The sequence below is a fragment of the Miniopterus natalensis genome, chromosome 1, assembly GCF_054644295.1.
Source record: "Miniopterus natalensis isolate mMinNat1 chromosome 1, mMinNat1.hap1, whole genome shotgun sequence".
Classification (NCBI taxonomy): Eukaryota; Metazoa; Chordata; class Mammalia; order Chiroptera; family Miniopteridae; genus Miniopterus; species Miniopterus natalensis.
The window spans coordinates 90355692-90379633 of NC_142081.1; the positions used below are offsets into that span (position 1 = coordinate 90355692).

At 33.8% G+C, this 23942-nt stretch overlaps 1 protein-coding gene across 16 annotated transcripts in view; it reads right to left on the minus strand.

Moving 5' to 3' along the window:
* Positions 1–23942, minus strand: part of PARD3 (par-3 family cell polarity regulator) — a 720826-nt gene that overhangs the window by 324370 nt on the left and 372514 nt on the right. For all 16 annotated transcript variants that reach the window (XM_087823918.1, XM_087823919.1, XM_087823914.1 and 13 more), the window contains 4 exons: positions 17773–17861; positions 15481–15564; positions 2546–2671; positions 1050–1432 (listed from right to left, as the gene is read on the minus strand). In XM_087823918.1, the coding sequence (XP_087680044.1) occupies positions 1050–1432; positions 2546–2671; positions 15481–15564; positions 17773–17861 (682 nt within the window). The remainder of the gene's footprint in view (positions 1–1049; positions 1433–2545; positions 2672–15480; positions 15565–17772; positions 17862–23942) is intronic.

Below are 23942 nucleotides of genomic sequence, written 5' to 3' on the forward strand. Positions count from 1 at the left end.
CAGCCAGGTGATATTAGGTAATCACTCAACCTTCTCTTGGGTTCATTTCCATATAATGGCAGGAATTGGTTGATCTCATAAAAAGAGAAATATTCTTATAATGACACCATTTTGAAAGACATAATATAAAAACATCAAAATGATCAGCTAAAATTGCAGACTGATAGCAAAAACATATCTCAATGCCTGGAGAGGACAGCGATTGGAAATCAGAAAGTGAATCCCAGCATCTGCTCTAAGTTATGGATCCTGTGCACAGGATTCATGGTCTATGGGATGGGGATACTTAAAGGAATAAGTTGATATTAGGTATATGTAATAAGGAATTAGCAAGGCTCATTATAATCCCCATCACCTTAAGAAAGGGAAGCAATGTAATATTCTGGAACAATGGACTAGCTTCTCCTCATTCTACCATGAGCCACTAATAGCGTCAAAGGAATCAATCACTTCCAATCACCAAAATGATGGGGTTGAAATGGAGAACCTCTTTGAAGTCCTCATCAAGTGGGATGATTAAAACAGCGGATCCTGCCTGGCTGGCATGGCTCAGTAGTTTAGCGTCAACCTAGGATCCACAAGAACGAGGTTCAATTCCCAATCAGGGTACATGCCTGGGTTTTGGGCTGGATCCCCAGCAGGGGGGCATGCATCATCATTGATGATTCTCTCTCTTTCTCCCATTTCCTTCCTCTCTCTGAAATCAATAAAAATATATTTAAAAAAAAAGAAACCCCAGCCGATCCTCACTACTATTTGGGGTTTGAATGTGACATCCTGAAATCATTTTCCTTCATTGTTAAAAATTTTATTGTAGTAGTAACTGCTATCTTCACATGAAACTTATTTTTTAAAGCCTTATTCTCTGATCGTTTGAATTTTTATATAGCAAAATAAATCTGAAAAGCATAAAAATACATTTTAAATACTTTTAAAAAACAATCATTACATCACTTTTTTCACACAATGGGATAAAACTTAGGATGTTTTGGGTTAGTTGGTTGAGTTTTAGAATAAATTCCATCAAACAAAAACAAGATAGGCTGTACCTTTCTTAAGCTGGATATTCAGCCTCTTGCCTATTTTTTTGGTATTATAACCACTGCTTACACTTGTACCAAATACACTTTGTGGTGCTGGGGCTGGAGCTGCTGGTGGCTTTCCAGAGGGCTGTGTGCTCTGAGGTAGTCGTGGGTGCAAGTCCATCTGCTCAGCCTGGTGGATCAGTCTGGGCGCTCTCTGTGGTGCCTGAAGCCCTGCACTGTTCACATTCCTGTTATCAATATAATGGCTCTCAGGGCTAAAGCGGCCTGAATAGTAATTGTTCTTCTCACTTTGGGAGAGTTGTTCATACTGCTCTTTATTTGCTGCAGGAACCACATGGAACCAAATGATGGGTGTGCGCATGGCTTGACGAAACATATGCTGTGCTCTGGATTTGAGAACGAATGGAAAATTAGCAAATTAAGACTGGCAGACTAGAAGATATTATGAGCTTAATTAAATATACTAATTAAGCAATAAGAAATGATACACTTTGTTGAAACTGAAAAACAAAATTCTGATATCCCATTTATCAATCAAGTTTGCAAGCTCTGATAGAAGCATAGCTGTTTTTCCAAATATAAATTTCTCATTCTCTAAATAAAAGTGACAAAATTATCACAACTACAGGTAAAATACTATGCTCTGAACTGTAAATCATTAAATTATAGTTTTAAGTACAATGGAGGTACTATAATTTCAATATTAATAGAAATTAAATACAAGCTCCTCTCTATAACATTATCCAATACCACTTTTAATAAAAATTATAAAATATTTCCTTATGGGGTACAATTTGAGTTTTTAAAGAAATATACTTAGAAATATACTTACAAAACAATAGAAAGCACATTATGTATCAGCAAAATTAATTCAAATCTGTATGTGCAAAAATCCCAAGAACACCAATGCAGCCTCAATGACTCAGAACGTAAGGAGTTGCTGCCTCGTGCTACTCCTTGACCAAACTGGGAACTGCTCCATCTCATGATGATTGCCCAGTCCTTATGATTTCTGCTCAGTCTTGCCTTGTTTTATAAGAACCAGACAACTTTATCTTTTTAATTAAATAAGGACACCTGAATCAGGATAAAGAAAATCTGAGCAAACTACACACTGTGGTTCAAAGAAGCTTTGTCTGCTTATTTGTCCTGAGAGACATTACGTGAGACAAAGTTGGAAATGTGAGTTACAGTATAATACAAACTGGTACCCTGGTGAATTTCCCAAAAAGGGAGAAAATAGCAAAATTGTAAAGCCTAAATTGGGCCCATATATTTTAAGCAGCACTCTACCAGTCCAGTCAGAGGGCATTTTAAAATACAGTCTCATGGTAGTAATTAGCTAGTTTAATTAAATACTTAAAAGCTACATAAATCAGAAAATACTCCTCTCCAGTAAAAGACAGAGATCCCAGACTTGCTACAGAAAGTATTTCAAGGGACCGCACTCCACCATGCCTAAAGCATGGAAGCACAGCGTGCCACCAGCACACACTTACTGTTCAAATCTTCTATTTCGAAGATCACCATCATTAATCCTGACAATGCAATCGTTCTCATGAAAAAGGTTTTCTTGTTCAGCTTTACCACCTTTCTCCAGTCGTTTTACTAATAACCCTAGGGTTCTGGAACATTAAGAATGCAAATCATTACACATGTAATATTTCAACTGTGTACAATGTCCCACTGCTTTAACGCTGGTACTACAAAGACTTCCTAATAAAGGGGTATATTAAATTGCTACTTATACAGTAACACCACAGAAAAATTAAAACAGTACAAATGATGTGTAGAAAGGAATTCTTTCAAAAAATATAACAAATCATTTCTGGTTTGTCAGTATTGTGTTTCTGAAACAAACTGTACACTTCTATGCTTAAAAATGCTGCAAACAGAGCTCGCCCGATGGCCCAGCGTATGCTGCAATGTGCAGCATGGACGGGCATGTATTTGTGCATAGGTCTGGCAGTTTTCTTCTGGTTTTTGCCAGCTGGTACGCTGCTGATGGCAACCTCCATCTTACCATGAGAGTAACGAAGGAGGAAAGACCACCTCAGCACATTGTACATTTGAGAAGCAAAACAGGAAAGATTTAAAAATAAAAGGTTCCATTCTTGCCATCTGAATTTGATAGTGCCTAATATTCTGAATTTCAAAACTTATTAGATCTCCCTAAAGTAAGTAATTTGTTGCCATTATTCCCATTTGAAGAAAACCAGTAACCGGTTCAAATAATGCCACACACTCATCTCTTCAATGTGCACTCAAACTTGAGGTTGAAAGAAAAGCCTGAATGAACTTTTAGAGACCAATATGGAGGGGAGAAAACTAAAAATTACTAGTTACATGGTCTAGAACACTATTTCACTGACAAGGAAGGGCATTATTCATTCCACAGTAAAAACAGCAAAAACTTTATATGATCACAGTACAAGGAATAGGAATCGTTACCTAGTTCTAATGTTGTGATTTATTTGACATTTGGCATAAATTCTATATCATAATCATGTTGAAATTTTTATGAACGAATTTTTGGCTTGTCCAAAGTTTGTATTTTCTTTCATAATCCTAACATTTAGAGAAAAAAGATGCCCTAGAAATACAATTTATAATTCTGCATAAATTAAAGCTGAAGACACCATCAGTTCCAATAGCCTATATGTATTTTCTAATAGCATACAATTTGCATTAGCCTATATATCTTTCCAGTAGACATATACCCAAGTAGTTTATTCTTTTACAGTAAGTGTTGTTATCTGTTCTGTGGCCATTTATCTCACTGCTCTGTTATTGTTACTGATAGATACACCTTATCTCTACTAAGGCATTGTACACTCCTGGAAGATGGAGAAGATGGGCTTCAACAATATATGCTCAAGCTCTTAGCTAGTAGTAAGGTCTTGATAAGTGACAAGGGAATGAATGAGTGATTGAGTGTAGCTGAGGCAAACAAGTCTCATATTTCTAATTAGCTTTTTGCAAAACAGAATACAAGTGAAATGAAACTGAGACTCATCCTTTTTTTCATGAAGGTGTCATTTATACAAAATATATAATTGAACTGACATAAACTGAATTGCAGCAAAGGTCCTTTTTCACTTATTTTGCCGTTTAATCTTGTTTCTTTAATGAATATTTACAGTCATCATTTAACTTCATTCTAATTTTTAGTATTAAGTATAGTAAAGAGGCACTGTGTTTTACTAGGGGCAAGTCTACCAACTTGCAAAAATAATAAAAGGAGATAATATTTAAATTGTCTATTGTAATTTTACCATTTGAGGATTAGTATCTACTAGTGTAAGAGTCTAAAAATCTAGTCATTGATGAAAATAATATTATGTAAGTAATTTTTAGTTACTACCATATATTGGAACTAAATCAACATAAAAATTCTCTGAGCTCAAGGTAAGAAAGTATACGGATATAGCTGCATAAGCAACTTAACTGTTTGAGTCTGTATTTGGAAGAAAGAGATTTCATAATAAGCGACACCAATGATGAAGTTATTGTTAAAACGCCATCATGCCCACAATCTACCTCCCTATGCTTCTCTACTGTTTAAGTTGTTTCTATGTGCAGTTGAACAGTGTTCCATCAGAAGAATCAAATTAAGATATATCTATGATTCTACTGAATGGGACAAAATAATTTGAGAAATCAAATTAAATCACACTACTGATAATAGTGGAACAAGTAAAAGACATCTGGCCACTTTACCATCAAAGGAAAAGGTGACTCAGTGACTCACAGGCCATCACGATATAACCACAAACGTGGTGCCACACCTGTTGCTATAAGCTGCCTCTATAGACCAAGACCACTTTAAAAAACAAAACAAAAAAACACAGCCCTGGCCAGGTGGCTCAGGTGGTTGGAGCACTGTCCTATACACCAAAAGGTTTGGGTTTGATTCCCACTCAGAACACATACCTAGGTTGCAGGTTCAATCCCCGGTCAGGGAGTGTGCAGGAGGCAACTGATCGATCTCTCTCTCTCTCTTTCTCTCTCTCCTTTCCCCTCTAAGTATCAATAAAAACATATCTTCAGGTCAGGATTAAAAAAATCCCACATAGTTCCTGCAGTAAAAATACATGCTACCAAGAGTTGCTCAGTTAGTTTTTAATTGGTGAAATCATAGTTACATTTCTGCAGCCTAAAGTGAGTAATAATTATGTTTTTATATATTCTAAAATAGTTTTTGTATTCTAAAAGAGTCCACAGAATATTTTTAGAGAAATATATACAGCCTACGTTTAATAGAAATTACTTAGCAGTTAACTGATAATTTAAATTTATAGATTTATCCCTGGTAGCATTAACTCAGTATTTATGACAGTTTAAAATAATGTAACTTGGAAATCTGTAATTTAACTACATTTTTCAGATGAAGAGGTCTATGGATTTATATTCATCTAGATAATCCTTTTTCTTTTTAAATTTACTTTTTCTTTCTGGGAAGGCACTCTAGATGATAATCCACAGTAAAAAAAGCATGACATACTTCACTTATTGAATGGCTTGTCTTTCGGAATAAGCCCTCATATGTGGCCAAATGCATCAATCATCATCACATACAGTAAAAAAAAAAAAAAAAAAAAAAAATACTACAAAGCATCAATAAATAAACTACCACACTTACATAAAATATAACTGGAGTTTATTAAATGAGGCTTTAGAATTCAACTCTGTTAAAATAGTCATGAAAATCTCACAATCCTATTTCTCAGCACTAGAGACAAGAAAACAGATGAGGTGTGTGTGTGTTGGGGGGGACCGAAGAGAAAGAATTTCACCTGAGTGACATGGCAAGTGATCAGGAAATGAACAAACAGACTAAATTAAGAAGTTAGTAGCCTACTGATTTCTAAGTACTTGACCACACTATCAGAATCATTCTCTCAAAAAGAATGGATTAATTTAAAAGTTAAGGAGTACAATCTGCAAAATTATCTCATTTGCTTCACTAGGTGAAAATGATTACAAAAGGATGGAAATGAACTATCAAAAAAACTTCACAAGAAAATTAAACATAACAGACTGAGAATGAAAAGTACCCTCTGAAGGGAAATCAATGGGAAGCAGTAACAGATGCTTCCAGCTTTCTGGAAAATGTGTATTTGCAAGCAGATGTATTTCTATACCTCCCACATTCAATTTAAAGGCATCTTAAATAGTATATATAATTAAAGACAATTAAGGTATATATTTTGCAAATTCATCCAGTAACTGGAACTTGATCTGAAGTCATAAAGAACTGACTACCTCTGGTGCTGTGGTTCCTGTAACATTTTTAGTAGAGAAAATAACTGAAGCTAATGAACTTCAGAACACTTTGGCATGTCCATGTGCTGGAATAAAGAACAGTTTTTCACTTTGGCAATTACCAGAATTCCTTATTAGGAACAGCCATTTTCTATCAGAAGAAACAATCTTGAAAAAAAATGAGAGACAGGAGAGGGAAAAGAGGAGCTGGGAGAATTCTGCTTGGGGGAAACAGCCCAGGAACAGAACCAACAACACCCAGACGAGCTGTGCTGATAGACACAGGAAAAAAGATGTGGTGTGCAGGTTACTGTGCACAGCAAATTTATGAAGATGTGTCCACAGGGTTTCGGGGAATGTGAAACACAACTTCCTTGACCTCCCGTATGAATCTAATGTAAACCTGATTCATAAGCTTTTTTGAGTAAATAAATATTTTTTCTTGTAAATCTGAAACATCCCAAAATGTACTCCTCTTCTGTTTGCTATACCTTTTTCAAAATTGGGCGTGAGGGTGGAGGGAGGCTACTATATCCTCCATCTACAAATCTCACTTCTAAATAACTTTCTTTAAAAAAGTGCAAATACACGTTTATTTTAAGCCTTTCCTCGTGGCTTTTGAATGTTTCTTACAAAACATAAAAATTTCCAAAATAGGAAAAAAAGGATAGAGTGACAGAATGCAAGCCATTGGAATACTGCATCTTTGCACATAATTTTGGATGCATAATTAGAAATTTAACTGCTTAGATTATATTAAGGATTGCACCACTACATTTTTACAAGGTTCATTAGCCAAATTATACACTTACTTAAAACAAACTCAGTCACACACGTTAACATTTTTAATTCTAAGTATAAATTACAACCAATGATTAAACTGAAAATAAGTAAAGGATGTTTTATTGACATCTAAATTGGCTGAGCAAGTCTGAGTTTTGCTTTGATAATGCAAATTCCCACAACTACCACCCAGCTGTATGGAAATGATCATAATTCATCTTAATAAAACCGACACAGTATAAACACCACAACTGTAGTGAAGTCAGAGTAGGAATGGACAGAACACATCCCATCAACAGACCCTCTGACCTCACCGAGTGCGAAACACGAGGGTCGGCAGCTACCCACAGTGGTCCCCTAAGAGCCACAGCCACTGTCTTAGCTGACACAGAAAGGAGCTCAAAGGAATTCCAAGTTAAAATAGTATCTTGATTTCTTTTAAATTTTAATAAATGAGATAAAATTGATCCAAGAAAAGAGTAAATAAAAATAGAGAATTTCTTCAGATTAAGGCAGAAATGACAGGTATCATACTACTACATTTAAAGAAGTAAGATTTATCTAAATGTAAAATGCAATTTTTCTCTCAAAAACAAATTCATTTATTATGGTCCTTTATTGGAACAAACAAGTCTGGAGCTGAGAATGTACAATTAAAAACTTTCAGACAAAAAGCAACAGATGCAATATATAAAGTTAAATTGTTTCTTTACTAAAGTAAGTAAATTAAAATTGAGTGCTCAAAGTTCAAAAGCCTATTTTTTCTTTTGAAGGTCATTCAATTTTAAAACTGGTTTATATGTTACAGTGAACTGAAACATATAAACCTCAAATAAAGCTTTCTTTAACACCTGAGGTAGAACCATAAAATTTGAGATCCTCAAATTTATGATATAACAGTAAAACCTCAAATCAGATTCATGATAGAAGAGAAAAGTGATCATTTTCTGCTATTATATACACTAATCAGCACCTACCTAGAAAATGAGACCACAAAGCAATAAGGAGGGAATTTGAAGGCACATACTACAAGATAAAAGGAAGATAAAAATCATTTTCTTTTTCTTTTTAACTTAAATTTACTGGGCTGAAAACGGTTAATAAGATTATATAGGGTTCAAGTGTACAGGTAATGTATCATAGAATATATGATATATATGTGAAATATATGGTGACGTAAGATTTGACGTTGGGTAGTGGGCACACAAATATATCATTCTCATTGGCTTCCACTGCCAAGTACCATGCTAAATGTATTTTATAATTACATGTATTCTCTTATTTAAACCATACAAAGTCATAGGAGTGTCTCATCCCTCAGGTGTGAAGACTGAGGATAAGTGAAGCTAACTTACCAGATCACTCTTACTAAAACGACAGAACCAGGTACCATCCAAAGGTATCCCTGGTGTCACAACCCTTCTGCCAGTAACACGGAAACTTAGCATGTGATCAAGTCAGGAACTGATTGACACAGAGAAGTAATACATTTCTAACTAAAAATTCTGAAAAGAAAATGAACATTTTGTTTTTGATGTGCTATAAATTATAAAGTACAGGTTAGGTGAGCTAAAAGTTATAACTAAGAATAATTATGACCATGTTAATCTTAGGAGGGGAAGCCAAGCTCAGATTTTGATTAAATTAAGTAAATGAGTATGGGCTTCTCAAGACCTTCCAAAGATATTTGCTAACTACTTTTGTAGACAGGCTAGTTAAATACTTTATAAAAACTTTAGTTTTTACTTGAGAGGAAAATTATTCAATATGTGCATCTGATGCAGAAAACAAATTTTATATTTCAATCATTTCCTATATTAATCTGGTAACATGAATATATATTTTCCGATAAGTTCTCTTTTATTTCAACTTCATTTTTTTTTTGGTTAATCCCCACCCCAGGATATTTTTTCCATTGAGTTTTAGAGAGAAAGGAAGGGAGGCAGGGAGAGGAAGAGAGGGGAAGCGGGGGAGAGACAGGAAGAGAGACACTGATGTGAAAGAAACACATCGATTGGTTGCCTCCAGAATGTGCCCCAACCAGGCTGGAGATTCAACCTGCAACCCAGGTGTGTGCCCTTGACTGGGAATTGAACCTGAGATCCTTTGGTGTTCAAGCCATTGTTCTAACTACTGAGAAACACCAGCCAAGGCTCGACTCAAATCTTGAACATTATAAAATATTCTTTTAGGAATGTGACTTGTTTGGTTAGGATGGTGGAATTTATAAACACCTAAATATAAGACTTTATATATATAGTAATGTAAGAAATACAATCAAGAGAGAAAAGTCATGAAAAATATATTTAATACAGAAATTTAAAAAGTTTGATGTTGATCCTTCATCTAATACTCTAAATATTAAAGATAAATGGTTGAAAAAATCATTTGGGATAAAAGTAAAAATTAACCAGACAAAATCAAATGATGTACATTTGCAAAAAGAAGCTGAAAAATAATTAATAAGATGTTTACCAGCACAACTGGGTAGGTAGCTGGAAACACAGATACAGACACACGCACACAGACAAGTACACGCGCACGCACACATACGCCCTCTTACCAAGGGCTGTTTTCCTATTTAAAGACTTTAGATTTTTTCCTCAAGTCTCATGATTTGTAATCAGATATTACGAAGAAGAGTGCTGTGAGTATATGTTACTAATCAGAGAATGTTAAAAAAAGTTCTTTCTATTTCCTTTCCTCTTGGGAATTCTTTAGAATTAGGGGTATGTTGGTGGGAGATAATATATAATTACAATAAAGAGATGTTCTTATCAACCAGTAAGTGAATATAAAGTTATGGACTCTGCCTCCCCACCCCACCCCCAATAATGTGAATTAAAAAAAGAAGAAATTTTAGATACGAAAAGTACTAGAATGTAAACTCCAAGAGGCAGGCATTTTTATTTGCTTGGTTCTCTAAAGTAGGGCTGGTAAATTGCAGCCCATCAGCCAAAATTCGTCCTACCACCATTTTTGTAGATGAAGCTTTATTGGAACAAAGCCACACTCATTTGGTGATATATTGCCTAAGGCTGCTTTCATGCTACTTGCAACAGAAACTCGGTGGGGTCCACACTGCCAAAAATATTGTATACCTGACACTTTACAAAGAGTGTACCAATCCCTGATATAGAGTATGCCTAGATCAAGAATGGTGTCTGGGAGAGTCTAGATCTTTTTAAAACTTGCTTAATAAAATAAACAAATAAAACGCATAATTACTATCTGCACAAGGAAAAGTACTGTGAAAGAAAACTCCAAGGGCAACAGGTTTAAGTCTAAAGAAGAATGCAAATAAATGGGAAATGTCCATTATAGAAAAGACCTAGAGAAGCTGACTGTACTTTAAGAATAATGGGCCTTAGCCATACTTGTTTTCATAGGGGAAAAGATTTAGAATATCTATTATAAGTTAGACTGTGGAGTACAAGTAGAAAAATAATAGTTACTTAAAAATAATACAATCATATTTCTTGTAAAACTTCAATAATTTCTTATTTACTGCATTCAGTCTCATGGCCATTCATAAAGTGCTTTCTAACAACTGGAATACATCCAGTGCTATATTCCAATACAGTGGCTCAAATCAATGACTCACTTAAACAATCAGGCACATTTTTATGTAGCATCTTCCCTTCATATATTCTCTTCCTGGAAAGAACATCACCACTAGCATAATTCCTGTATTTCTTTCAAAGCTTCACTAAGGGTTTGCATAGCATCCAACATTCAGTAGTCCTACTTCCTCTGAATCCCTGCTGCAAAGGGGCAAAGAGTTCTTTTGACACACAGCATGGATCTTTTTATATACATGCTTCTCAATTTGACTATAAGTCCCTTAAAACTAAATATAAAATCTTATAATTTCATAAGCCCAGCCCGTATTTCATTATACTATTTTATATCTTGCTTTTTAAATAGTTAGCATTATAATACATCATAATCATATTTTCTATGTGATTAGAAAGCCTCAGAAAAACTCTTAACTATCAAGCCAGGCCATGCCCTTACTGCTTTATTTCTAATATAGCAATGCCATAGCTAATATGGATACTCATAGGTTCATTCATTCCTTTACTGAGCAATACCTATGGGTCCAGTCAGAAGTATAAAAAATATATTAAAACATGGATTTCCTGCCATAGGAAATTACAATTGTTTACTTTCTGAAAGCAATAATAGTTGTGATTTAAATAAGGATGTTATGTTTGACATTTAAATCAGGATGAAATGAAATTATATGTATGAAGTGAAAATTGATTTCTCGGTAATAAAACTGAATAAAGAAGTTCTGGATGCATACAGGTCAGTTAACTATTTTTGAGTAACATACAAGGTGATGACTAAAGAAACTGCGTCAAGGGGAAGATAACGCTGCCTCTTCTGTACATCTATAGGGTGTCCCCAAAAATTGTATACACACTTTACCAACTGATAACTTACTTAATTTTCACTCCTTTTCAGGTTTAACTGATTTGAAATAATGGGTAAAGCCAGACTATGCTTTGAACAAAGAAAACTTATACTAAAGTGCCACTAGAATTTTTCCTATGGGGATACAGAAAAGATAAAGTTCACAGTACAGAACAGCCACACACTGAGAGCACACAAACACTGAAGGAAATGGTTCTTGAGGTTTGCAATTCCACTGCTTCACGTTATCAGCAGGGCCTGGACCAGAACAGTCATCAGTTTGAAAACAGGCATTAACAAAAAGTATTATTCATTTCTGTAGATTTGTGTAAATTTTGAAAATGAACTTTATGTTAATAAACACTGACTTTATAATTATTCAAAGTGCATATACAATTCTGGGGGACACCCTGTGTTTGTCTCCATTTCTGGGGATATGAAGCAGTGGCTTGGGGATGAGCAACCATATGCCAATTGTCACTGATACCCCATTCAAAGACCATCACCCAACCTACTCTAGAAAACAGCCTTTTTAAATAGGCCCAGTAAGATCTTTATTTACAAAATAACTTCATTATACCTCAGCCATAATTATATCTAAGGGGCTTTAAAATTTCTCTAATAGTGACTTCACATTTTTCCTATTTTCCTAATTATATTTGATATTTGAGATGTTCTGCATTGTGCTGTTTTCTTTATGATACACAATTCCCACCTGCATTCCTTAAACTTGTGGACTTTGAAATCTAAACCAGAAAGCAACACTGACATATGTGTCACTTTCATAAAACTATAGGCAGACCTTAGAGATACTGCGGGGTCAGTTACAACCAAGGCAATAAAGCAAATATCACATAAATTTTTTAATATCCCAGTGCATATAAAAGTTATGTTTACACTGTACTGTAGTCTAGTAAGTGTGCAATAGCATTTATGTCTTAAAATGTACATACCTTAATTAAAAAATATTTTTTATTGCTAAAAATGCTAACATTTACCTCAGCCTTCAGAGAGTCATAATCTTTTTGTGGGTGGAGGGTCTTACCTTCAATTTGTAAGAAACACAATAACCACAAAGCTCAATAAAGTGAAGTGCAACAAAACCAGGTATAGTAAGTCCTCACTTAACAACATCAATATGTTCTTGGAAATGCGGGTAAAAGCGAAGTATAACGAAATCAATTTTACCACAGACTGATTTAAATGTGTTAAGTTCCCACCACATCTCATCAACACTGTAACAAAACAAGGTTGAACAAAACAATGTTATACAAGGACCTGCTGTATGCCTGTAATTATTCAGTGTTATTCAATTAGTTGTATCGCCAAAATTAAGATGGCCCAAGTAGAATTGGAGTTTTGTAAAAGGGAAGTTATTCTTGGAAATTTCACCTTACATCCTATGAATATGCATTTTTGCATATTCCCACTAGATATATGTGTGATTTCTTTACAAGTTCCACTCAATCTCTTCCTTTCTGCTACACTGAATTGCCTAATTTACCCTTACAGCCACCATGGAGTTGCTGAGGTTAACTTTATAAGCTTTTATTACATTTATAATCATCTTCTCCCACAAGCCAGCTTCAGTTATGTAATTCAGACAATACTTTATCAGCTCACAGAGTATTATATAACTATATCAACATTTATCACATAATCATAATTGTGTGATTTCTTGGCTATCACTCCACTTCCACTGCAAATCTCTGGAGAAAGACTCAGTCCTGTTCACCTTTGTTTCCTACCACCTAACAAAGGAATTACCACAGGTTAAATGCTTGGGAAAGCATGGAACTAAATGAGAAGAATCAGCAGGTCAGCATTTCTAAGAACAAGGAAGATGGGTGTTTCTGGCACCTGAAGCCTGGAATCTATGATTCTGAGCAACCTGCCTGCGTTTTCACTCCCACTGTCAACCTATCTCTGAGGAATCATTACTATCAAGTCCATGAGGAAGCTTAAAAATGCAATACAAGTTTTGGAAAAAAGATTAGTTCTGTTCTGTTTCCCAATACGAAAACTGGTAATGCTTATAGGGTTTATAAAGGGTCTGATTTTATTAATCTCTTTGTCCATTATATAGAAAAGCTGCAGGAGATTTTCTTCACTGCATCAAATCAACAGGTATTAAGAATGACTTGGCTGAGAAATAATTTCTAGTTCTGCAAAGGAATACTTGTCTACTTAAACGTGTTCTGTTTTATCAAAACTAAACACCATGGTAACCAGTAACTGTGGTGGATTCTGTGAAATGTCTTCCACTGAATTAATCTAGAGTAGGTTTATTTTTCTATCTTATTCACCTTTTGCTTTAGGCTTTTCACTGATTTATTTTACCCTAATATCCTTTCACACTGATGTAGGAAATGTGTGATGACAGAAAATAACATGTTTGTCATTGAAATACTGTTGTATCAAAGCTGGGACATAAACAATTAAGTCTCCTTTGTAATAAGTTATATAATATTCCACAGGCAGTTAAAGACACATTAATATTAGGAAGCTATAATCCATACATTTTATCTTATTTTTCTACTTATGATATCAGTGAAAAAAAGATTTAATTTTTGAGATCATTTAAAATTATCTATTTTAAAGGAAATAAAAGCAAGAGTCATTTGAAAACAACAAAGTTTGTTTAAATGAAAGTTCTTTCAAGAAATGTCATTGCTTCTCCAGCACAAAAAGTTCAAAAAGAGGAGGAAAGAAGTGAAGGCAGCTACAACTCCATGAATATACTCCCATTCCCTAAATTCAAGGTGAATTTCACATCTTGTTTCACAGCACTAACATTCAAGCCTCATACTCCAGCAGAATTCTGGGTAAATCAAAGCATCCAGACATTCCATAAAGCAGGTGCTTTGCCAAAGAGATGAAATCTGAATTTGCCACAGTTAGGAAGATACACCAGGAAAGTAGTAGGACTGTTCAAATACCAATCTAAAAATCTAAATAGACAGTTTAATCACATGCTTGTATTGATATTATATCTGTTTTTTACAACACATGATGCTTATAATTCCTTGGCCAGAGTTTAAACCATGTTCTAAGTTCTCAATCACTGGTCTAAGGAAACATTTCAGCTTCCCCTTCTCCCAGTGTAAAAAATGTTAAAATAATAAATAAATAAAATGATAATAAGAGAAAGGAGTTCAAAATATGAAGCCATATGCTTCATAAATATATTTCAACATGCAATCCTTAGATGGGTAAATAAAAGGGAAGAATGTGATGGACTTCACCTGTCCATGAGAGAAGCCCATCAACCACTAGCTGCAAAATCATTTCATAATATGTATTTGAATATATTAAAACCAAAAATAATTCTTTCACAGAAAAAGAGCAGAATGAAAGAAACTCATACAACATTTTAAGTTTTTAAGGCCATATGGTCTATAAAATAATGTAGTCATATTAACAATATAAAATTTCGACATTTGAATGTGCATTGAAGGGAAGGAGCCACAAGCCACAGGGTCGGAAGTAAATCTACAGCTTGTCTTACTTTTTAAAATGCCAAACGCAATCATAAAAATCTTATTAAAATTAAGGAACTAAATAATCATAAAAATACTTTTAAATGAATCATCCCCTAAATTATCCAGATAATTTTTATTTGATTTTTTTTCCCCCCCCAGAAAATTGCTTTTAGCTTTTTCCCTTAACTTTGAAAATTCATCTGGAGTTCTGACTCTAAAGTCTATCATCAATTTACAGCAAAGTAAAATGTCTGCACAGATGTAATGCACAATAAAATTATTAGGATAATTTGAATCCTTAATTTCTTCATCAGCTTAAGAGCCTTCTGTGATTATGATGTATACATATGAATTAAGTGGCAATTGCCCCAAATGTAAGTATTTCCATTAAGCATACTCTAAATCAACCCACTCTGTATCTGAGCATAAATGAAGATAAAACACTCCACATTATGATTCAATTAAAAACCTCCAAGATACGTTACCTGCCTCCTCGGGCACTGAAAGGCACTACATGGATTCCCAGAGGCCCTCCATCGTTGGGGACGTGTACGAGCTTTACCATATCACTGTGAGACAATGATGAATGAGGGAGCATGAACATGGACTGTAAACAAACCAAACCAAAACAGAACAAAACAAAAAAACACAACAACAAAGACACACAATAAACAACAAAAGAGAACAAAACAAAAATCCCACCAAGCACACATGCATGTACATACACATTCTGGAATATAAGTATGGTGATGAAGGCAACATTAAACACTACATACCTGAACACTAGTCTGATGGCATGGAGGGAGAGCAATCATCAGAAATAACTACATTAAAAATGACAGAAAACCATTTCTCTCGGACCACACTCTTCTATGTAATACAAGTACACATTTTGCAAGTCAAATCTCTAGACTTCCACTGAAAATTTTCCATCCCAGTATCTACTTCAATGACAATGAAGATTAACTGAAAAGAGGTGTTGCAGCTACAGAGCACTTTATAATTTACAAAGAGCTCCTAAATATGTCACATCATTGACACTTCTAATAATCCAGTAAGGTCAAAGATTTTGCCCATATAGACAGGTGACAGTCGAGATGTAATCCAGCAATCCTGACTTCCCACGATTCCATAACAATTTAAAGTCACCATTTCTTAAAGCACTGCAAGTACAGGTTATGAAACTCCTTTTTCAAAGCTAATAGATTTCCACTAAAAACCAAATCATTTTCATAAAAGTATTTGCAAATGAACTTTAAAATAATGAAGCTATTTATATAAAGTAACATAAAGTTACTTCTATTATATAACTAAAGTACTTTACTATTAATGTAATAAGCCCAAGTTTAATAAAAGTTGGTATAACTTGGAGAATGTAAATTTTCTAAACCATTTAAATGAGAGTTCACTTTCTTTGTAGATTTTGTGTGTACGTGTGTGTGTGTACTGCATAGAAATCTAAGCAGTACTTATCTAACAATCAATATTTGGAAATAGTATTTTAATTAAATATCTAGCTTAAACAATCCCAACAACCATAAATAATTATCAATGGATTGACAATGGTCACAATATAGTTTTTGTATAATGGAAAATGCCAATTCTTAAGCTTCCTAAATAAAAACCTGAGGTCATCCTATAAACCATGAACGTCTTGATTATATAAGACAATGACTAAAAAAAAATAAAGACAGGAATGTCACACAAATCAAAACAAAACTGAAAATATTTACACAGATTTAATCACATACACTAATTAGGACAAAATAAAAATTTAGCCATATTAAAGTAACACTAAATGGATTATATTTTTAAAAAATATTTTCATAGAATTTTATAACATCCTATTTTAGATTCTCTTAATACCATTTATACATTTTTACACAATTGGTTTGTCCACTAAGAATAGTGTAGTTACTTCAATAATTATTGCTATTCTAAATTCTTTCTAAAAACAACAATGGCATGGCAAGTATTTCTTAAAAGTAAATACTTAGAGATTGCTGGTTCCTCTATATCCAAACATAATCTCATTCTAGTGCCTAATCTCACTGAAGTTCTTAGAACCTTCCCTTAGAAGACCAAAAGAAGACAGAATTAAGAGTTCAAATGTTAACATCTAGATCCCCAACTTTTACCCAAAGTGAAAGAAAAAAATTCAGAATGACTATCCTCCCTGAGAACCCCTTCCATTTAAACATGTCAATATTTAAGATAATTGTAGAGTTGTGATAATAAGAAAGTTTTACCCTGTCCTTTTATACTTAAAATCATGTTCAAGGTCCCTAACCCATGATCTATAATTTTTCAAATACCTTGAGAGATTCTACTTTTTCAAATAAAAATATATATAATAAAATAGCTATTGCTTATATGATTTGACTAGTTTTTCAGGTAAAGTATGTTTAATTTATTTATTTAGCAAAGTTGAAGAACAAACAAATCACCATACTGACATACAAAGCAATCTGAAAACAGCTGTAGTGCTGTAAACAAGACAAACATTTTCAATCAAACACTATTTTATATTATAATTTAATAGTATTTGCCAAGGCATGAAACTCAGGACAGAGACATGTGAATTTCCATGCTACTCTTTTTACATTAGATAATTAACACAACAGATGAAAGATGCTCTTTGGAAAACACACCAATACAAGGAATGTTTTTGACTCAGCACAAACATCCCACACATGCCACACGTTTTTGGAGCACTTGCTGCTATCAGTGATGCTGCATGTATATTACAAATTTAGTTAAAACCATCCGTAACTTACTCCAGAGAAAAGTTGGGTATGTTCTCCAAACCACTGTCAGCATGTCCAACAGGTTCAACACGACTGTTGTCTTCTGTCCCATCCTCATCCTAAGACAGCACAACACAAAGAGAAGCACACTCTGTGTTAGATCTATTTCTATAACGTGAAAGAAAACTGGATAAAAGTGGAGTCTAATAGGCACTGTGGTCATGTTATAATTAGGACTTTCCTCTATGGAAGAGGAACTTTAATAATACGATGGGTATGTGTAGATGAAAAGTTGCATTTCAAAGCAACAGTCAACTTATTTAGCTCATGTCCCAGGAGATGAACAAGATACCACTGCAATAAAAAACATTAGAACTTCTACTTAATGTTAACTGTCCTATCATTTTTACTTCTCGTTTTGGGGTATATTTTAGGAAGTAATTGTATGATACAGTATATTAAAAATATATAGTATATTAATGATATGATTATTTTATAATATATCATAGTACATTAATAATATAATATACTGTAGTATATTAGTGTTATAGTATATTAATATAATATTAATACAAACATATTTATAAATAACATTAATATTAATAAATATATGTACATGACATTGAGTATGTATGTTTAAATTTTTTACTAATCTAACCAGTTGAAACGATTATAATCCTTAATGACTACCAAAATCTGCAGTCATATTTGTCAGTCCCTCAGTTCCACTAACACAGCTTGAGTATGTGGTAAATACAATCCTTGACTCAAATCCTTCATCCTATGAAATTTCACATAAAGTTACTCTGAGCCAATTGACTCATGTGGTACAAATTGGGAGTGCATAAGTATGCTGGAACTCCAAAAGGTGCCATGAAGAATAAATATGATGCTTCATAAAAATAAATGAAATGTCACCCAAGAATATGGCTCATTTTATATATAATTGTGGTCATTGTCTTTTCCTTAGGGAGTTCACTAATAGTTAAGTCGGTATCTCAGGATCATTTGAATAATGATAAACATACGTGAATTTATTAAAACTGCCTATATGAGATTCCATCACTAGAAAAAAATTTTATATTTTTAATCATGTATTTGAGAGACTCATAATAGAAATGTGTATGCTGTCAATGGAGACATCAATCAACAAAATGATAAGCAAAGGTTGTATGTTCAAGACACAATGTAAAATAATACTGCAAATTACTGAAGCAATATTAAGGCAAGGTAGAGCAGTTGGTAATATCCAATTGACATTTCCTCTGAGAATCTACCAAAATAAGAAGCTGAATACACTGAGTTTTTCTGAGTTGTAGATGGGCTCCACAGAGCCTCAGTGCTGGTTCATTGCGTAAAGCCACGCTACTTCAAGACTGATGATCCTGTGCTCTGAGAGGCTCCAATATGCACTTCTTAGTCATCTATCTCTTTTAAGTACCAGCTTACATTTCAAAGGTTAACCAGCATCTTAAACCTGACTAAGAACCACACTTTGAATATAAACAATTCCCAAAATTATGCTTTTCCTTTGGGATTGGGAATAGGGGAACAGAGTAAAGGGACAGTTTATAAATCAGATGGAAAACAAAAAGATAATCTTACAATTTAAAGACACTTTGTTTCAGGATTTATTAATAATTTAAGCACCACTGAAATGCCACCACAATATATGAACAGTTGAAACACCTAAGTCACAGTATGAAAAGCAGCCACATAAATGAAATGCTCCAAACTACAGTGATTAACAGTTAGTGATAATTTACACATTCATTGTTCCCGCAGTGGCCATTATCAAGCCTCCAAGAGCATGTAGAATATTATTTCATGAAGCTGCATATGCTGTTCAGTTTATACTGCAACATTCACTGCCCTAAGGCTGAGGTGCACCTGCTGTAGGAAACACAACTTAGAATTTCCCAACTTCTGATGTGGAAATATTAGCTCCCATATTGCTTTATTTTTTGTTTTACACTTTTAAAAAGCAGTGACTGAAGATTGTTACTTTTAACAAGACTTATACAATGAACTCCATTATAACCATATTCCTGTAGTACCCCCTCATCTGCAGGGGATACATTCCAAGACCCTCAATGGGTGCCTGAAACCACAGAGAGTTCCAAGCCCTATATATACTGTCTTGTCCTATAAATACACACCTATGATAAAATTTAAGTAATATATTAGAAACAGTAAGAAATTAACAAAAACTAAAAGTAAAGTAATGAACATAGATACTAAAATTCTCAACAAAATATTAGCAAACAGAATCCTGCAATACATTACAAAAATCATCCACTATGAACTAAGTGAGATTTATTTCGGGATGCAAGGCTAATACCAAAACAAAAGAGGGTTGTCTGCTTTCACCACTATTATTCAACATAGCACTGGAAATCCTTATGACAGGGATCAGAGAGGAAAAAATAAAAGGCATCCAAATTTGGAAGGAGGAAGTAAAGCTCATTATTCAGAGATGACGTGATACTACACAGAGAAAACCCTAAAGAATCCACCAAAGTACTACTAAATTTAATAAATGAATTCGACAAGGTAACAGGATACAAAATTAACACTGAAAAATCAATGACATTTTTTAAAACCAATAATGAACTCTCAGAAAGAAAAACTAAAAAAAAAATACCATTTACCATTGCAACTAAAAAATACGATACCTAAGAATCAAGTTAACCCAGGATATAAAAGACCTATATACTTAGAAAACTACAGGAAACTGAAAAAAGAGAGGAAGATACAAACAGGTGAAGAATATATCATGTTCATGGATTAGAGCACTTAACAACATTTAAATGCCCATACTACCCAAAACAATCTACAGATTCAACGCAAGTCCTATTAAAATGCCAAAAGCATATTTCATGAAACTAGAACAAATATTCCAAAAATTCATATGGAACCAAAAAAGACCCTGAATAGCCATAGCAACCTTTAGAAAGAATAGAGTTGGACAGATCACTATAACAGATATCAAACTCTACTACAAAGCCACTGCAATCAAAACAGCTTGGTACTGGCACAAGAACAGACATATAGACAGTGGAACAGAAAAGAGAACCGAGAAATCAGCCCAAGCTATTATGGTCAATTAAGATTTGACGAGGGAGGTAAAAAAGTACAATGGAATAAAGACAGTTTCTTCAATAAATGGTGCTGAAAAAATTGGAGGTCCACTGGAAAAAATGAAAATAGACCACCAACTCACACCATACACAAGATTAAACTCTAAATGGGTAAAAGGCTTAATTTAATTGTAAGTTGCGAAATCATAAAAACCCTACAAGAAAACATAGGCAATAAAGTCACAGACATCTCGTGAAGCAAAATTTTTGTTGATAAATCTCCTAGGGCAAGAGAAACTAAGGAAAAAAGAAACAAATGGAACTACATCAAACTAAAAAGCTCCTACACAGCAAAAGAAATCATCCTCAAAATGCAAAGGGAACCCACTGTATGGGAGAACATATATGCCAAAGATACATCTGATAAAGGGTTAATTTCCAAAATATACAAAGAACTCATACAACTCAACAAGAGGAAGACAAACAATACAATTAAAAATGGGCAACAGACCAAAGTAGACACTTCGTCATACAGATGGCCAACAGACATATGAAAAAATGGTCAACCTTGCTAATCATCATAGAGATGCAAATTAAAACCACAATGAGGTATCACTTCACACCTGTCAGAATGGCTGCCATCAACAAACAACAAATGCTGGTGAAGATGTGGAGAAAAGGTAACCCTAGTACACTGTGGGTGGGAATGCAGACTGGTACAGCCACTGTGGAAAACAGTATGAGGTTACTCAGAAAATTTTAAACGGAACTGCCATTTGACCCAGTGATCCAACTTTTACGAATATATCCTAAGAATCCTGAAACACTAATTAGAAAGAATAAATGAATCTCTATGTTCAAAACAGCATTATTTACAATAGCTTAGATCTCTAAACAGCCCAAGTGCTCATCAATGGATGAGCGGATTAAGAAACCGTGGGACATTTACACCATGGAATACTATGCAACTGTTTAAAAAGAAAGAAAAGGATCTCTTACCCTTTGGGACAGCATGGATAGACCTGAAAATATTATCCTAAGTGAAATAAGCCAGTCAGAGAAAGACAAATATCACATGATATCACTTTTATGTGGAATCTAAGGAACAGAATAAATTGAAAAACAAGATATGACCACAAACATGGAAGCATGAAACATACTGACACATCTCAGAGGGAAGGCAGGAAGAGATTAAGGAAAGAACTTATAAGCATATATGCATAGGCCATGGACACAGACAATAAACAGGGGAAGGCCTGTGGTGGGGTGGGAGATGGGTGGAGGGGGCAAAGGGAGGAAAACGGAGGACATCTGTAATACTTTCAACAATAAAATAACTAATTAATAATAAAATAAAATTAAATATCTAGGAAAAAGAAAAAGACCTCATTTTACTAAATATCTAGAATGCACCACAAACTATATACACTGTTTCATATAATCATCACAAAAAGCTAGTAATTCTTATTATTAGGAAATTAGGCCTAAAAATTTTTTCAGATTTCTCTTTAGTGTTATAGTTGGGATTTTGAAAACTGCATGAAGGCCTGTGGTTCTTCAATTTCACCATGTTTGTTTCACTCAATTTTACTCACAGAAGAGTGTGCCAGACTATTGAGTAATAAAGGTGACCCTAGCCAACTAACTAGGCCAAAATCTGTGAGAGAAGAAAACATAATATTTATGTTGTAAAAACATATTTAGTTCTGAACATATAATAAATATACTTTCATGTAGAGTAAAAATCACTACTGAAATACAGTGGTACCTCGGTTTTCGAATGTAATCCGTTCTGGAAGACCATTCAAGTTCTGAAATGTTCGAAAATGGAGGGATCAACAGCCTCAGGATCTTGAACTCAGCAGAAGCCGTGTGGCATGTTCAACTTCGGAGGTGTGTTTAAAAACCAAAGCACTTACTTCGGCTTTACGGCGTTCATAAACCAAATGTTCGTCAACAGAGATGTTCGAAAACCGAAGTACCACTGTATTTGTTTTGCAAATTTTGATTTTAGAAAAAACATCAGGAAACCTTACCAGTCGTTATTTCTGGGTGGCAAGACAGCAAGAAATTTTTATTGTCTTTATAATATTACATACTTACACAATGAATGTAAAATATTTTAGAAATAAAGGCTATTTTATTTTAAAAACCTTATGATACTTTTATAAATTACTTTCTTTACCATAATATCATTATAATTTCTCTAAAAAGTAATTGTGTAAAGAGGCAAGGACCTAGAAAGAAAAAAGAATATTATAGGGAAGTACAAAGATGGAACCATTCGTTAATAGTGATGTATAATATCATATTTAACTGGTCCTAGATGACAAGCAGAGTGATTTTTTTTTAAAATCAGTGTTGTGGTATAGTATTCAGAATGGCAGAAAAGATTAAGACAAGAAAATACTGATAAGATGCCATATCAAATAAATTAGGTAAGTAAAAAAAATTTCAATTTAACAGAATCAAAGAAAGAATGGAGTTAAGAGTGAAGAAACATCATACAAGGCAAGTTCATTATTGAGTGCTGAGCTCCACATAAAACCTATGGGGTTTTCAATAGGTGACAAGATACATATTTTTAGTGTTTTCCTTGATGATAAATACATACTTTACCATTATTAATTTTGAAGGCCTTATAAGAAAACATTTTGCAGTCCAAAAGTCCTACACCTCATTAACTTGTTAATAAGTAAAGAGCAACACATGGGTTCTATAACAAAATCCACTCGTGTGAGTATTTATTTGAGTTTACACTGGTTTATTATTTTCCAATGAAATACTATGATGTCACAAATGAAATGTGGTTATTAAATTACTTGAAAACAATTAATAACTTGGTAAAATAAATTGCTTTCAAAAAAAACCTTGATTTCATTCAATTTTCTAGTTTAATTAATGAAGCAAAAGCCAGCTGGTAGATTTCCTGAGGTTCAAGACATTGTTTTCTCTCAAATGAAATGAAACCTATTAATATTTAACAGAAAGTACATAGCAATAATAATTAGCCTAAAATGCTCAATTTTAAATTAGCCTGAATGCTAAATTTTAAATCATGGTTCAAAAGTTTATAATGAATTTAGAGATTGACATTAATAAAACTGATTCACTGTGTAT